The sequence below is a fragment of the Cebus imitator genome, unplaced genomic scaffold (genome assembly GCF_001604975.1).
Source record: "Cebus imitator isolate Cc_AM_T3 unplaced genomic scaffold, Cebus_imitator-1.0 Scaffold321, whole genome shotgun sequence".
In the NCBI taxonomy this organism is placed as follows: domain Eukaryota; kingdom Metazoa; phylum Chordata; class Mammalia; order Primates; family Cebidae; genus Cebus; species Cebus imitator.
The window spans coordinates 2,159,692-2,175,637 of NW_016107636.1; the positions used below are offsets into that span (position 1 = coordinate 2,159,692).

Genomic DNA, 15,946 nt, shown 5'->3' on the forward strand with positions numbered 1-15,946 from the left:
AAAAAAAAAAAAAAAGAGAGAAATGTCTATTCCAATCATTTGCCCATTTTAAAATTGGATTTTTTTGTTATTTTACTGTGGAGATATTTGAGTTTCTTCTATATTCTGGATATTGATCTGAGGTCAGATACATAGTTGGGAGATATTTTCTCTTATTCTGCAGGTTACCTATTCACTCTGTTGATTGTTTCCTTTGCTGTGCAGAAGCTTTTTAGTTTAATGTAATTCTATTTGTTATTTTTGCTTTTGTTGCCTGTGTCTTTGGTGTCTTATTCATAAAATCTTTTCCAAGACCAATGTCCTGAAGTGTTTCTCCAATGTTTTCTTCTAATATTTAATAGTTCTTAGGTCTTTGATCCATTTTGAGTGGATTTTTTTTTTTGTATGGAGTGAGAGCTGAGGGGTCTAATTTCAATCTTCTGCATATGGATATCCAGTTTTCCCAGGACCATTCATTGAAGAGAGTGACCTTTCTGCAGTATATGTTCTTGACACCTTTGCCAAAAGTCAGTTGGTTGTAGATGTGGATTGATTTCTGGGTTCTCCGTTTTGTTCCATTGGTCTGTGTGTCTGTTTTTATGCTAGTACCAGGCTGTTTTGATGACTACAGCTTTGTACTATGTTTTGAAGTCTAGTAGTATGATACCTTCAGCTTTGCTATTTTTTCTCAGGATTGCTTTGGCTATTTGGGGACTTTTGTGGTTCCATACAAACTTTAAGACTGTTTTTCTATTTCTGTCATTGGTATTTTGATAAGGATTGCTTCAAGTCTGTAGATTGCTTTGGGTAGTAAGGTCATTGTAACAATTTTAATTCTTTTGATCCAAGAGAATGGGATGTTTTTTCCATTTGTTTGTATCCCCTTCAATTTCTTTCATCAGTGTTTTTTAGTTTTCCTTCAGAGGTATTTCACCTGCTTGGTTAAATTTATTTTTGTGTATTTTATTCTTTCTTGTAGCTATTGTAAATGGGATTGCCTCTTTTTTTCTCAGCTAGATAGTTACTTGTGTATAGAAATGCTGGATTTTTGTAAGTTGATTTTGTATCCTGCAACCTTACTAAATTCATTTTCAAATCTAAGAGTTTTTTTTTTTTAATGGAGTCTTTGAGTTTTTCTCAATGTAAGGCTACGTGATCAGCAAACAGGGATAATTTGATTTCTTCTTTTCCAGTTTATATGTCTTTTATTTATTTCTTTTGCTTGATTGCTCTGGCTAGGACTTCTGGTACTATTTTGAACAGGAGTGGTAAAAATGAGCATTCTTGTCTTGTTCCAGTTCTTAGAGAGAATGCTTTCAGCCTTTCCCCATGCAGTATGATATTAGCTGTGGCACTGTCATATGTGGACTTTATTGTACTGAGGTGCTTTCCCTCTACCTGATTTTTTTTTTTTTTTTTTGAGACAGAGTTTCACTTTGTCACCCAGTCTGGAGTACAGTGGTGCGATCTCAGCTCACTGCAACCTCCCCCTCCCAGGTTTAAGTGATTCTCCTGCCTCAGCCTCCCGAGTAGCTGGGACGACAGGTGCATGCCACCTCGCTCAGCTAATTTTTGTATTTTTAGTAGAGACTGGGTTTCACTGTGTTGTTCAGGATAGTCTCAATCTCTTGACCTCGTCATCTGCCTGCTTTGGCATCCCAAAGAGCTGGGATTACAGGCATGAGCCACCATGCCTGGCCAAGATGTTTTATTTTATTAAATAGTTTTTCTGCATCATTATGATGATTATATGGTTTTTATCCTTCATTCTGTTGGTGTGATATATCATGCTTCTTGATTTGCATATGTTGAACAATCCTTGCATTCCTGGGATAAATCCTACTGGATTTGATTTACCGTTATTTTTTTAAGGATTTTTGCATCTGTGTTCATCAGGGATTTTGGCCTGTAGTTTTCTTTTTTTGTCATGTACTTTTCTGGTTTTGGAATAATTTAATTTTTCTGCTTTAATTTTTTGGAAGAATTGGTATTCATTTTTCTTTAAAGGTTCAGTAGAATTCAGCGGTGAAGCCATCCAGTCCTGGACTTTTCTTTTTTGGTAGACTTTTTATTACCAATTTAATCTTGTTACTTTTTGTTGATCTGTTCAGGTTTTCTATCTCTTTTTGGTTCAATTTTGGTAGGTTATATGTGTTCAGGAATTTATTTCCACTAGGTTTTCAAATTGACTGGCATATAGTTATTCATCATAGCCTCTAATTACCCTATTTCTGTGTTATTTGATGTGATGAGTCCTTTTTCATTTCTGATTTTATTTATTTGGGTCCTCTTTCTCTTTTTTTTGAATCTGTAGGTTGCTTTGGGTAATAGTAGAATGATGTAGACCATTAGTTAGCTAATGGTTTGTTGATCTTTATCTTTTCAAAAAATCAGCCATTTGTTTTGTTAATTTTTTGTATATTTGTTTTGGTGTCCATGTCTTTAATTTCTGCTTGGATCTTTATTATTTCTTTCCTGCTACTAATTTATTGGTTTGTTTTCCTTTTGCTTTTCTAGTTCTTTGAGATGCATTGTTGTTTATTTGAAATCTTTCTGGTTGTTTGATACAGACATTCACTGCTGTAAACTTGCCTCTGACTACTGCTTTTGCTGTGTCCCACAGGTTTCCGTATTTTGTGTTTCTATTTTCACTTGTTACAATAAATATTTCATTTTTATTTTAAATTTCTTCACCCATTTATCACTTAGGAGCATATTGTTTAACTTTCCTTTATTTGTATAGTTTCAAATTTGCCTCGTGTTTTGATTTAGAGTATAATTCCATTGTGGTCAGATAAGATACTTGATATGATTTTGATTAAAAAAATTTTTGGAGACTTGTTCTGTGTCCTAACATATGGTCAGTCATGGAAAATATTCCATGTGCTGATGAAAACAGCGTGTATTCTGCAGCTGTACATCTGCTCAGTGAACTGTTCTGTAGATGTCTGTTAGTCTGTGGTGCGGTTTAAATCTGGAGTTCCCTTGCTGATTTATTTTTCTAGATGATTTGTTCTAGGGAGATAGTGGGGTGTTGAAGTCCCCAACTATTATTGTATTGGGGTCTATCTATCCATTTAGATATAATAGTAGTTACTTTATATATCTTGGTGCTCCATTTTGGGTGCAAGTGTATTTATAATTGTTACAGTTTCTTGCTGAATGGATTCCTTTATTATTATATAATGTCCTTCTTTGTCTCTTTTTACAACTTTTGTCTTGAAGTCTGTTTTGTCTAAGCATGGTTACTCCCACTTGCTTTTGATTTCTGTTTGTGTGGGATATGTGTTTCCATCCCTTCACTTTAGATCTTTATGTGTCTTTATAGGTAATGTAAGTTTCTTGTAGGCTGCGTATGGTTGGTCTTTTTAAAAAAAATCCTTTCAGCCAGTTTACATATTTCACATGGGGAATTTAACTTGCTTAACTTCAAGGTTATAATTTATAGTTGAGAACTTACTTCTGTTATTTTGTTGTTTGTTTTCTGGTTGTTTTGTATTTTCTTTGTTCCTCATTTATTCTCTTGTTTATTTTTGTGGTTGCTTTGATCCTTTCTTGTAGTGTTGGGATGAGTACCAGGTGTCTGTAGTCAGCCATATTACTGAGGTCATGCAGAATTGTTAACCTAGGTACAGTTTTCAGAATTAGTCAGCATTGTCAGGAATTAACCAGTTGATAAAATTTATTTGCAACTTTTGGATGTACATATATTTTGAGCTGTGTATAAATAAATGTATGGCATAGAAATAGAAATAGTCTATAGGGTATGTCACATGTCATATCTCCCTCTTAAGCATTAAGAGGCACATGAAGTTTTTTATTTGCTGTGTACCTCTTTTAAGATGTACTCATTATGTTAATTTAGCAGTACACATTTGAAATGAATCAACAATATATTCATCTGGTATACTCAATTTATCTATTTAGCTTCAGGCTTTTTCAGTATGTATCTTCTTCCTAGAAGAACCTATAAAAAAAAAGATGTCTGAGTTTCTCCAAAACATCCTTATTTTGGTTAATTCATGAAATGTGATGGTACTATTTTTAATTCTTTAAAATATGTATGCATCAAACAGTCAATCAGGGCATCTGAGGGGAAAGAATGAGAAAGGGTAAACTTTACCTCCACATGATTCACGTCATTGGAAATAGCTGTCAGACACAGAAACTCCTCTGTATAGCAGCTGTCTGAGTCAAGTTCAGAAGATGAAAGATGATGATCCCGTGGTAGTTAGTGAACTTGGAGTTGCTGAGCATGGGGAGCCAACACAGCTTTCTTCAATTAGAGACTATTTTGTCTCCCACTGTATATTCTGCTTCTCATGTATTTCCTTGGCCTCTTGGCTTTCCTTTATTCTGTCCCTCATCCTGAGATATCTCTGCACTCCATTACGATGCCAGCACTCTCTGTTCTGAGTCACACTGATGTTCTTGGCCCTCAAAATAGATGGTTTTCTGGTATCTCAAGCACTTATTTGAGTTCTCTTTCCAGGACAAAAACATGGTAACAAATTACATCATCTTTCTGAGGCATTTTATCTTCTTTAATGAACTCTGTACTAGACAAGGTAGATTATAATAGAAGTATTATATTTAGATGTCCAATGGAAACATTGGGAGGCAAATAAAGTAATCTATCCCAGACTGCCTGATTAGCATGGAGTTCTTGATCCAGGAACATTTCTCTTGATCTTTTCCCTATCATATTTAAACGTCATGCAAGGCGCATGGCAGATTCCCAGTAAATGCTTGACTCTCCTTGTGTGATTTTCTGCATAGCCTAAGGACCAACTGAAGTACTAACTGGGACATAGCCTTTCCTCCTTCTTTTTCTTCTTTTTTTCTTATCATAGTTTTTTTTTTCTTTTTTTTTTTTAACTTAGAGTCATGTTTATACTAGAAGTAAGTTTACTAGTTTGTGCAAAAATCCCAAAAAGAAACCCACCTTTCTGGAGAGGTAGATATGGTCCTTCACACTAAGACTTGGAAGAACATGCACATCCTCGCAGAGCTGGGTTGTGGCCATGAAGCAGTGTCTCTAAAATGATTAACCAGAAGATACAAATGTATGAAGCTAACATGAATGTTCCTTAGGGTTAAAACTTGCTCTGTTATATTTACAGTATGAAAATGCTTCAGATTACATCAGGCATATCATGTACTGTTGTTTAAGTCACATACATTCCACTGTCTAATCTGCCTGCATTAGGAAACAAAATTGAGCATTCGTTTCTTCATTATTTTCACAAGTATGTATTGACCTGCTATGAGCCAGGCATTGTGCTAGATGCTGGAGACAGAGCCAAAAAAATAAGCGTGCCTATATAGCTGGTGGGGAGATGGAACATGAGCACCAACCACGTCTTCATGTTAGAAAGAAGTTTCTGTGGGAGGTGACAGCTAAGCTGAAGTAAGACAGAAATGGCCAGGTGAAGAAGGAATCTGTATGTGTGTACATGTGTATGTGGAGGCTGTAAGGGCTGGGAGGTAATAGCAGGCATTGCAGAGAGAAGGAAATGTATGTGCAAAGATCCAGAAACAGAGCAGGTGCCTATGGTTTGCCAGCCTATCAGGATGACCGAAGACTCAGAAAGAGCAAGGGAGAGGAGTGTGGTGTGCGAGTCCCGATCAGCAGGTGACCCTCTTATTGTTTTATTCTATCTTGGAACCATCATTTGATATTTTAGCCTATCTTACTGAATTGGCTTCTTTATAAAATTGGGAACTACCTATGAATCAACATACTTAAATGTGCAAAATTGAAGTACTTTGTTTAGAGGATTGAGGGAAGTTCCAGAGACAAGCAGATGTTTTTACTACTTAGAGCATCAGAGTGTCAAAGTGCTCAGTTACCGGTTTTAAGAGGCCTGGACCACTGCATTACAAGAGGTAGCCTATCACATCTGGTATTGAAGTTACTCAGAGTAAGACAGGAATATCAAAAAGACCTGGCTGCTTCTATGGCAGGTGGGAGTGTCACCTTCACGGCTTCCCCCACAATTCAGGGTGTATGATCTCTGCCATGTAGGCCAGGCCAGGTCCAGACCAGTGCTCCCAGGAAGGAGAAGTCTCTTAAGACCGTTCATGCTTACCAAACCATAAAAGACAGTGAATTCTCTAGGATGCCCATTGATCTATTTAAAAATGAGAAATAGATGTGCTGACAGACCAATTGATTATTATAGCATTGGCTGGCGCATGCATTCTTTCCTCATAAGAAAATTTGCGGCCGGGCGCGGTGGCTCACGCCTGTAATCCCAGCACTTTGGGAGGCCGAGGCGGGTGGATCACGAGGTCAAGAGATCGAGACCATCCTGGTCAACATGGTGAAACACTGTCTCTACTAAAAATACAAAAAACATTAGCTGGGCATGGTGGTGCGTGCCTGTAATCCCAGCTACTCAGGAGGTTGAGGCAGGAGAATTGCCTGAACCCAGGAGGCGGAGGTTGCGGTGAGCCGAGATTGCGCCATTGCACTCCAGCCTGGGTAATGAGCGAAACTCCGTCCCAAAAAAAAAAAAAAAAAGAAAATTTGCAGGGAGCTGTCATCAAAAGTTTCTTTTACAAACTTGAAATCAAAAAGAGGAAGTTGGATGATCTCAACAGCCACTATCATCCAGCCATTGTAGCTTATTATAACCATCTCCAATCTAGGGATGTGTTGATTGCACAAGGAACCTCCAGTATACTGGTCAGAAGCTTTCCACTACCCAGTAACATAAATTGGCTGACTAATTTCTATGATATCATCCTCATTATGTTGATACTTTCCTTTAGATATGTAAATACCTTGATTATGCCTCAGTTTCCTTTTCATATTCAGACAAGTATATATTTTTGTTCATCCAGTAGCACTGGGTACCTCTCTGTGCCAGGTACCAAGCTAAGCACTGGGGATAGAAACTCAAGGAGCAACTGAGACAATGTCACCGTAAACAAAATCTCTGTACAAAACAATGAAGGCTATAATAAAGGAATATATAAGAATGTATGAGTTCAGAGGAAGAAGCACTTTATTTTTAATTTTATTCACTTTTTTTTCCCACCAAAGCAGCATTTATTTACCCATTGAATTTATTTTATAAGTCTGGCATTTCATAATCACTCATCTTGATTGACATGGGCTGGCGCACATGGCGCTGTCAGGATACACAAGGACAATAGCCAAAGCATTACAACAAGTAAATCCACGATTCTTAAACAATTGCAGCCAAAAAAAAGAAAGGTCACAAGTATCAAAACTTTTAGATGCATTGCATTGAAAAGAAGGTTTGTGCATGTCATAATTTAAAGAGGCAAAAACAAGGCTCTACTGAAACCTCACGTTAAACAGTTTATTATAAAGCTGATGGAAAGGAGCAAGTTGTCTCTCTGTATGTTTCCCTTAACAGTTTTCCATTAGTTGAAGAAAGAGGTGGGAGGGGTGAATTCATTTTTGCATGCACAAGATGTACTGCTTAATGAAACACTATCAGCTTGTTTTAAATGGGTCTTTTAAATGTCAACTGTAGCCTTTATTCGCTTTTTCGTTAATTTACTTGTATGCTTTGTTTTGGGAATATTTTGCTGCTGTGGAATGTCTGAGAGTGGCGAATTGCTTTTACTGCCTGGCTGTCTTGAGTAGTTTGTCTCTGGGAAGGTAGTGTTCTCCTTCCTCCGGAGGGATCTTGGTGTGGCTTGCTGTGTACTTACTATGATGGATGTGCTGCAGAGCCTGGCTGAAACCCAGAGTGATGACTGGTATTGAGCTGTCCTCATAATTACTTTTTTGGGTAAGAGTTTAATTAAAGCTACTGAGAGGGCAGCCTAGTAATTCAGAATGTAGGGGCTGGCGTCAGACAGGTCTGTGCTGAAGTAATTACTCTACCACATATTAATAAATGTTATGAAACCTAAAGGAAGTCTCTTAACTGCTCTAATGGCTTGTTTCCTCAACAATATTCTGAAGCGAAAATATCTTTCATCAGGTTATTATGAAAATTAAATGAGATAAATCATGTAAAATACTTATCACATTATAAGAACTTACAAACGGTTAGCTTTTAGAGAAATCTGAGTTGGAGTCTAGAGGAGTATTTCTATTTGCTTTAAAATTTTATATTCTGATGTTATTTCTCCAAGAGTCTAGTTAAGAAAATGTCAACACATCAACTCATACTTATTTATTTTCTGTCTTTCTGTCCTGTGGTCCAAGAAGTCTCCTCTTTGTTTGCCTGTGGAAAGGTTGATGGTGAAAAAGCTTAATTCCCAGACAAGTGCTGTTTGTTAGTACGTGTTGAGGTTTTACGTAATTCATTAACGAGGGAGTTGGCTTAAAAAAGAGAGAGCGAGCTTGTTTCTAGAGTATCTGAAAAAAAGAAATTTATATATTTATTTGGGAACAGATTTCTGAGTTACATACAAAAATTGGTTAATGCCCTGGAGGGTAGTGAAATATAACTTTAGAGATATTTTTCCTACGGGGCCAAGAAAAAAATTACTTCATAATAGTGTTTTACAATTTAATCTCAAACTTTATAGAATTGTAAATTGTCTGGGTTATCAAACAAAACTATGTCTCCTGAAAGAACTGTCATATTAGAAAATACTCTACCACAACATTTTAAAGAAAAATAATCATCAATTTAGTATCAAGTTTTTCATAATTTTCCTACCACAATAAATAACTGTTTCACTACGCAATTCATCTAACAACAATAATGAAGTGATGTGAGAGGATTTTGCATTGTGAGGAGAAATTAGAAAGACTTTTTTAAAAATTGGGGGGAGAAATGCCAATAGGATAAGAAGGAAGGCTGGCAGTGAAGGGGGAAGGTTTGGCTTTGAAAGAGGAAAGAAGTGAGGATATAGGGAAGAAGATGCTCAGACCATTCTGCAGGGTTGCCTCTGTGGCTTCCTTAGAATTCTTCTCTCTATTCTTAGGGCTATGACTGCTCATTCTCTGGGAAGGAGGAAAGAATGGCAAAAGGTCATCCAGGGTTTTCAGAGAAAAGTGACGGAATCCATGATCTTTGAGACTCCCCCTCTAGATCCAATGTTTGTTCTTCATGGGTTCAATGCTCCTCTCTCTGTGCTCCCTTGGCTGAACCTAATCTGTTCTGTTCTTTATTTCCATCCATAGTGGCGTAGATGTTTACTATGCCGTTACCTTCAATGGTGAGGCCATCAGCAATACCACCTGGGACCTCATTAGCCTTCACTCCAACAAGGTGGAAAACCACGGCCTTGTGGAACTGGACGATAAGCCCACTGTGGTGTACACCATCAGTAACTTCAGAGATTATATTGCTGAGACACTGCAGCAGAACTTTTTGCTGGGGAACTCTTCCTTGAATCCGGATCCTGACTCCCTGCAGCTTATCAATGGTGAGTTTGATATCCATCACGAAGTCTTTGTGTAGTTTCTTTTCCAGCGTGCTCTGGTAAAATTGAATTTCCCTAAATATATAAGGTTGTGACCATTCTCTAGACTTCTTGAGACAGGAGCCAACCTGATGTGGAGCTTCAGCCATGCAGCTATTTTGGATAGATTAATCAGGGGCTTTCTGGAATATTTGTCGACAAAAGGCTACAGAGTATGGAAAGTGGCAGGTAGAAATAATTTAGAGAAATGGATGCAAAGTATAAGAAAAAGGAAAACAGTACCTGAAAGTAGCATTGAAACAGGTAATAATGCTGTCCTGACAACCGAGACATGAACTCTCTAAGGTAAGTCAGCTGGTAAAGGCTTAAAAATCAGAGCGTAGCAAAAAGAAAGAGCTCAAGAAAGCTAACGGAAATTCTAGGTCAAGGAAGAAGTGGTAGCAGAATCCCAGGTAATCCAATTACACTGACTTTAAATTCAGATGGCTGTGGAGAGCCTGTTATGATACATACTGAATAGGTGGGTATGAGGGGTCATCAAGAAGTGGGTGTCTACGTTGGATTTGGAGGCTACAGGGTGCCCAGTCAACCCAGGACTTAAAACTCGCTAAGAGTCTGGCTACTAGGATGCAGCATCTTAACTTACCAGGGCCACGGTATCCTGCTAACTCACTTGCTATTTTGCACTTGCTTCTCTTCTCCATGATTTCTTTACTCATTGGTAACTTGGCTTTTAAAATGTTCAGTGGAATATACATTACTGAAGTGACAGCATGGGAGAAGTACCAGCTGCCAAGGAGGAAAATCTACACGTGAGGCAATACGAATGATACATTTCTACAGCCTCTCCGGCTCTGACACATTTTAAAGAGAAAAGAGCCTCTGCCCTGTCCTTCCAGGCAGCTACGACATAGGTGTGTGTGTGTGTGTGTGTGTGTGTGTGTGTGTGTGTGAGAATGACAAACAAATAAACAAAAATAGACACTAGAGAAGCCAGAGAGGCTTATGGATTTACATAGGAAGATCAGAAAATTAATAATGGAAGAGAATAGTAGATTTGAAAGGTACGGTAGGGAAGAACATAGGAATCAAGATTTTTTGAGTTGGGGCTTGGGAGAATTTTTAGACAAAGACAAAGAAAGTATTGTCTTTCCAGGCAGTTATGTATGTATGTGAATGTGTATACACGTGTGCATGTGTGTGTGTGTGTGTGTGTGTGTGTGTGTGTGTATGTATATTTGTGTGTTTGTGAGAAACAGAGAAAGGGAGAGAAAAATTTTAATAAAATTTTACTATGTGATTTAATCTCTTATTTCCAAAATAAGGTTTCTGTGTGTGTGTGTGTGGGGGGGGGGTTTGTTTGTTTTTTTTGAGAAGCAAGAGTAAAACTTTTACGTTGCTTTCAACTATTTTGGCTGCTGGACTAACTTTTTTTTTTTTTTTTATGTGACATTCTGGTGACACAGGGTCACAAAGTGACCTGGGCTTTATATGAATTACATAGGATTTTAAGATGGAGAAACTCTGTCTTCAGTGAATGAGAGTGATATAGAACCATTCATTCTTAAACATTAGGGAGCCTTTATATTTCGGAGCAGGTACCCTGGGCTCACTTCCTCATATACTTCTTTATCATCGTTGAATCTCTGTTGGAATACTAGGGCTACATAAAATAGTGAACAGATAAGAAGCTTGTTATAATCTGAAACTGCTGAAGTCCCTCTGTCAATGCTAATAGAGATTAGCTGGGCTAACCATGGGGACAGCATATGGGCAGAAGATTCTAGGAATCAGGATATCGGGATCAGACAGAGAAAAGATACAGTTAGGAGATCATGACCTAAGGGAGTTAAGAACCTCCATTGAGCAGAAGGTGCAAACACCAAGGTCAGTAACTGGAGTGGTAGGAGAATCGCATGAAGATTAAGGTCAACAATAAATAAAGAGGTTGCTTAGGAATCTACATCCACAAACAGTATTGCAAGATCTTCCTTTTATGTGGAGTCTGTGGGTAGTGCTACTTTCATAAAGGTGTCCTAAAAAGAGGTAAAGAACTTCCGTAGACTTTGTAAGCAAGTTCACTAAAAGCTTTACAATATCTAGTACCAACTAATTCAGGCACCTTGGACTTTCATTAGACGTACGTTTCAATTACTCAGAATTTTGTCCCTAAAATCTATTTCTATTGTCGGGCCAACTTCAGAGTTCTGAAGGGTGGCAGCTTTCTATGTAACTTGATCATTATCTCAAAAGATACGATCTTCCTTATATCAGTCCATTCTCACACTGCTATAAAGAGCTACCTGCGGCTGGGTAATTTATGAAAAAAGGAGGTTTAATTGACTTACAGTTCCGCAGCCTGTACAGGAAGCATGGTTGGAAGGCCTCAGGAATCATGGCAGAAGATGAAGAGGTGAAGGAGAAGCAGGCATGTCTTACCATGGCAGAGCAGGAGGGAGGCAGGGGGAGAGAGGGAGGGATGGAGAGAGAGAAAGATCAGGGGGAGGCGCTACATACTTTTGAACAAACAGATCTCATGAGGACTCACTGACTATCCATGAGAACAGCAAGGAGGAAATCTGCCCCTATGATCCAGTCACCGTCCACCAGGCCCCACCTTCAACACTTGGGATCACAATTCAACGTGAGATTTGGGTGGGGACACAGAGCCAAACCATGTCACTCCTTGATCTTGTGGAGCTTATTTTTCATAGAAGACAAGATAATTGTATACACAGTGCTTAAAAGTTTTAGAAAATACTTAAGCCAAATAGGGTTTTTGACTTTTGCTTGATTTCTCTATGTCCAGCCAGTGGAAACAGGTGAATAAAGAGACTCTGCTTCTATTTGTGGTTGCATACACCGGATCAATCTCCTGGCAATCCTGTCTTTTTAGCTTTTACTGATTCCCTCTCCCCTCTGGGGAAAATCAGCAACTTTTTTTGTCTGTGTTATTTGTCCATTGTATATATGCCCCTCACATTCTTTTATAATTTGTGTTTATTTCTCTTATACACGTAATGCTTCCAGAAGAGAAACTTGGCTTTATTAATGCTTATAGCCTCAACTTTGGCAAAGTCTGTAGAAACTAGCAAGGATTCATTAAATTTTTGTTGAATTAAATTATATAATCTACTCTCTATGTTGCTCTTTGATATCATTACAGCAATAAAGATTTTTGGTGTCTTAGCTCAGTTTTCAAAGGTACTTTCTTCCCAAAAGGCAATTATATTTCATATTTTTCTATCATTCTTAGCATAAACCAAAGGAATTGAAATTTCAGTACACCTTTTTTACTTAAAAATTAATTTTAAAATAAGCACTTCATAGGAACCTTGGACAGAATAAAAACTGACTTGAAAAAGGAAAAAAGTAATACAGGAGTGTCCTAAATGTAGTAATGAGAAGAATCTTTATTTTGTGCTGGATTCTTATAATTCAGACAGATTGTGCTAACATAAATAAAATATCTGAATAAAGTAGCAAACATTTTCTAAGTAAGTGTGTCGCATATGTTCTGCCAAAATCTCAACTATGAAGAGGAAGAAGTTGGCTTTCAGTTGTCTCTGCACCTTAAATGCAATAGCGCCTCAACTAACATGTTCTTTAATATCGTTCTTTCCTCAGTGAGAGGAGTTTTGCGTCACCAAACTGAAGATCTAGTTTGGAACACCCAAAGTTCAAGTCTTCAGGCAACGCCACCATCTATTCTGGTATGTTTTATGTTTTATGCTAGAGCCAGGCCCTCGAGCTCCTCCTCTTTCTTCCCTCACCTGCTTACTTAGGTATTGTGAATTTCCCAAGCTGTTCTCCTTTTAGTTAATTGCTTGCATCATCCCTAGACTATTACTCATAGCTGTCAGCTCACAGGTACCAAGCGTTGCTTCAGAAAATTTAAGCCTTCTGCAGTGGTTCAGTACAGTCTGCATTGCCAAACTCCACACAGGGCAGAAAACGTATTTATGTTTCCTACTTCTACTAAGCGCTCCCTGAGCTGTTCTCTGAGAGTCACCCAAAACTGGATTTTATAGCCAAGATGGTAAATTGATTTACTAGGTATACAGTGTAGATTTTTTGTTCCGAGGATTATAGTGAAAAAGAAATTAAACTCCAAAGCACATAGAACGGTGTGTGTATGGAAGGGAAGGAGAAGAATTTCCACTAGCCGACAGATGACAGGGACTCTAAATCAGGCCTCCTTGTAATCTGGACGGAAAACATTCCCATTTGCGCAGAAACAGCATGGGATGAACTTTCCTTTTTGTTCTTACCACCCAGCTGCATCAGGAATTCCTCTTCCCCCTCTAAACCTCCACTTCCCTCTTCACTTGTAGGGAATTATACAGTAGAAAAAGAAAGAGCATAGTTAAAACTACAATGATAACATCTACAACCACAAACCACTACACACTTACCCGTCTACAATGAATAAGGAATCTTTTGTGATCACACAGAAACAGTAGGGGGACTCCCTTCTCATCTACATTCCTTGCTCTTCTTCCTGCTTAAAATTTATTTTCTGTCTCATATCAGCTATTTGAATTACTTGTTTCTTGACTTTAATCGAGCAGTGGAAATTCAGAAAGCGTGCCCTTAATTCATCTACCCATTAATCTTTGCAGCCATTTGTTCTACGAGGTTATAGAGCAACTCAATATTACAATGTAGAATGACTAAAAACCATCTTTTCACTGAGTTACATGTTAGACAAAAAGGTTAGAGGAGATTTACAGAGAGTACATTCATTTGGTGTGTATTTATTCATTTACTTATTCATTCATTCATTCAAATATGTTTGTTTGGTGCTTTCCATGTGCCAAGTGCTTGTGAAACTAAGACAAACAAGGTGTGGCTCTGCCTACAAAAAATTTCTAGTCTGGTGGTAGTAGATTTCTAAACAAATAAGGTAATGCAGATACTGCCCTAGAGGTCCATCCAGGATACAGTGGCAGGGAGCGATGACAGCACCACTACTCTCTGCTCCTAATCACATTCTCTCGCTGCAGAAGGAGTTTTGTGATGATGTTTTAGAATCATATTGTAAAGATGAGAGTTTCTATAGAAGCCAGAGGCTGCAAACTGGAGACGAGCTGGATCCAACTAAAGACATGCAGCTTGAGATTAAATTTTTAAAAATAAATCAATCGTTTACAAGTAGGAGACTTTTACATAAAAATGCAGATTTCTGGCTTCTTTGAACATCAGGAAGATCTGCTACTGTTCAGTTCATATTTCCTCGTGGTAGAAAGTGGCCGGAGCTTGACTCTGGCTGCCCCTTGATCACGGCCAGCACCAACAGGGCTCACCTGTTCATTTGTGTTGCAGTGCTTTGATTTGCATTTAAGCCAACTCCTTACTTTATCAAATAGTGATAACTGTAGGGCATTCATTAACAATTTAAGGAGACATTGGAATGTTAATGGGAGGTAATAAGACATGAAAACAAGGAATGATTAATTAGAAATGTCTAGTTATTACTTTCTTTTTAATTTATTCCTTCCCTCCCTTTCTTTATGTCCTTTCCAACTGTTGGCAAGATTTTACTCTACCGTAGAAGTGAGGTGGGGTTTTTCCCCCAGATTAGATTTTTAAAAATTATTTTATATACAGAGCTGCCATGATTATATTACTAATCATTTTATTGTTTCTATTAGTAATAAAGGCTTTATTCAAAGAGTAAAAAAAAAGTTATTTCAGAGCTAGGAATGTTGGGAAATTGAATTTGACACCTTTCTGGCTCCCTGATTTGGAAAATCACGTGTATCGTGTGCTTTCTTCAGGACAAGCAAGCTTTTCAATTGGCAGTAGCAGAAATGAAACTGACCAATATAATAAAGTTGTCAATATACTACATTGAACTAAAAGAATACACAAGTTAAATTTGTTACTGTGGGAACATCTATGAATAAAAAATTAATGAAGGGCTATTCCTGGCATGTATGTTAACCTTTCAAAATGTATAGGAAACCTTCATTGTCATGCCATTTTTTAGGTAATATTTATTTGGAAGGGTCTTTCTTCTTTATTTGAAGAGTCAAGTTGTTTACTTTCACATTTTATATTGCCTATCAGCAACTTGACTTCTTAAAAGATTTTATGCGTTGGGCACGGTGGCTCACGCCTGTAATCCCAGCACTTAGAAAGACCGAGGCGGGCAGATCACGCGGTCAGGAGTTCAAGACAAGCCTGATCAACATGGAGAAACCCCGTCTCTACTAAAAATACAAAATTAGCTGGGCATGGTGGAGCATGCCTGTAATCCCAGATGCTCAGGAGGCTTAGTCAGGAGAGTCGCTTGAACCTAGGAGGCGGAGGTTGTGGTGAGCCGAGATCACACCATTGCACTCCAGCCTGGGCAACAAGAGCAAAACTCTGTCTCAAAAAAAGAAAAAAAAAATTATGTATAGTTTTACTTTTATTTATTTATTTATTTTTCCCATTTATTTATTTTATTGCATTTTAGGTTTTGGGGTACATGTGAAGAACATGCAAAATTGTTGCATAGGTACACACGTGGCAGTGTGATTTGCTGCCTTCCTCCCCATCACCTACATCTGGCATTTCTCCCCATGCCATCCCCCCAACTCCCCACACCCCGCTCTCC

General features: G+C 38.0%; 1 protein-coding gene across 1 annotated transcript in view; it reads left to right on the forward strand.

The window, feature by feature from the left end:
- Positions 1-15,946, forward strand: part of IMPG2 (interphotoreceptor matrix proteoglycan 2) — a 111,291-nt gene that overhangs the window by 61,800 nt on the left and 33,545 nt on the right. The window contains exons 10-11 of the mRNA XM_017504354.2: positions 9,101-9,345; positions 12,970-13,055. Coding sequence (XP_017359843.1) covers positions 9,101-9,345; positions 12,970-13,055 — 331 coding nt within the window. The remainder of the gene's footprint in view (positions 1-9,100; positions 9,346-12,969; positions 13,056-15,946) is intronic.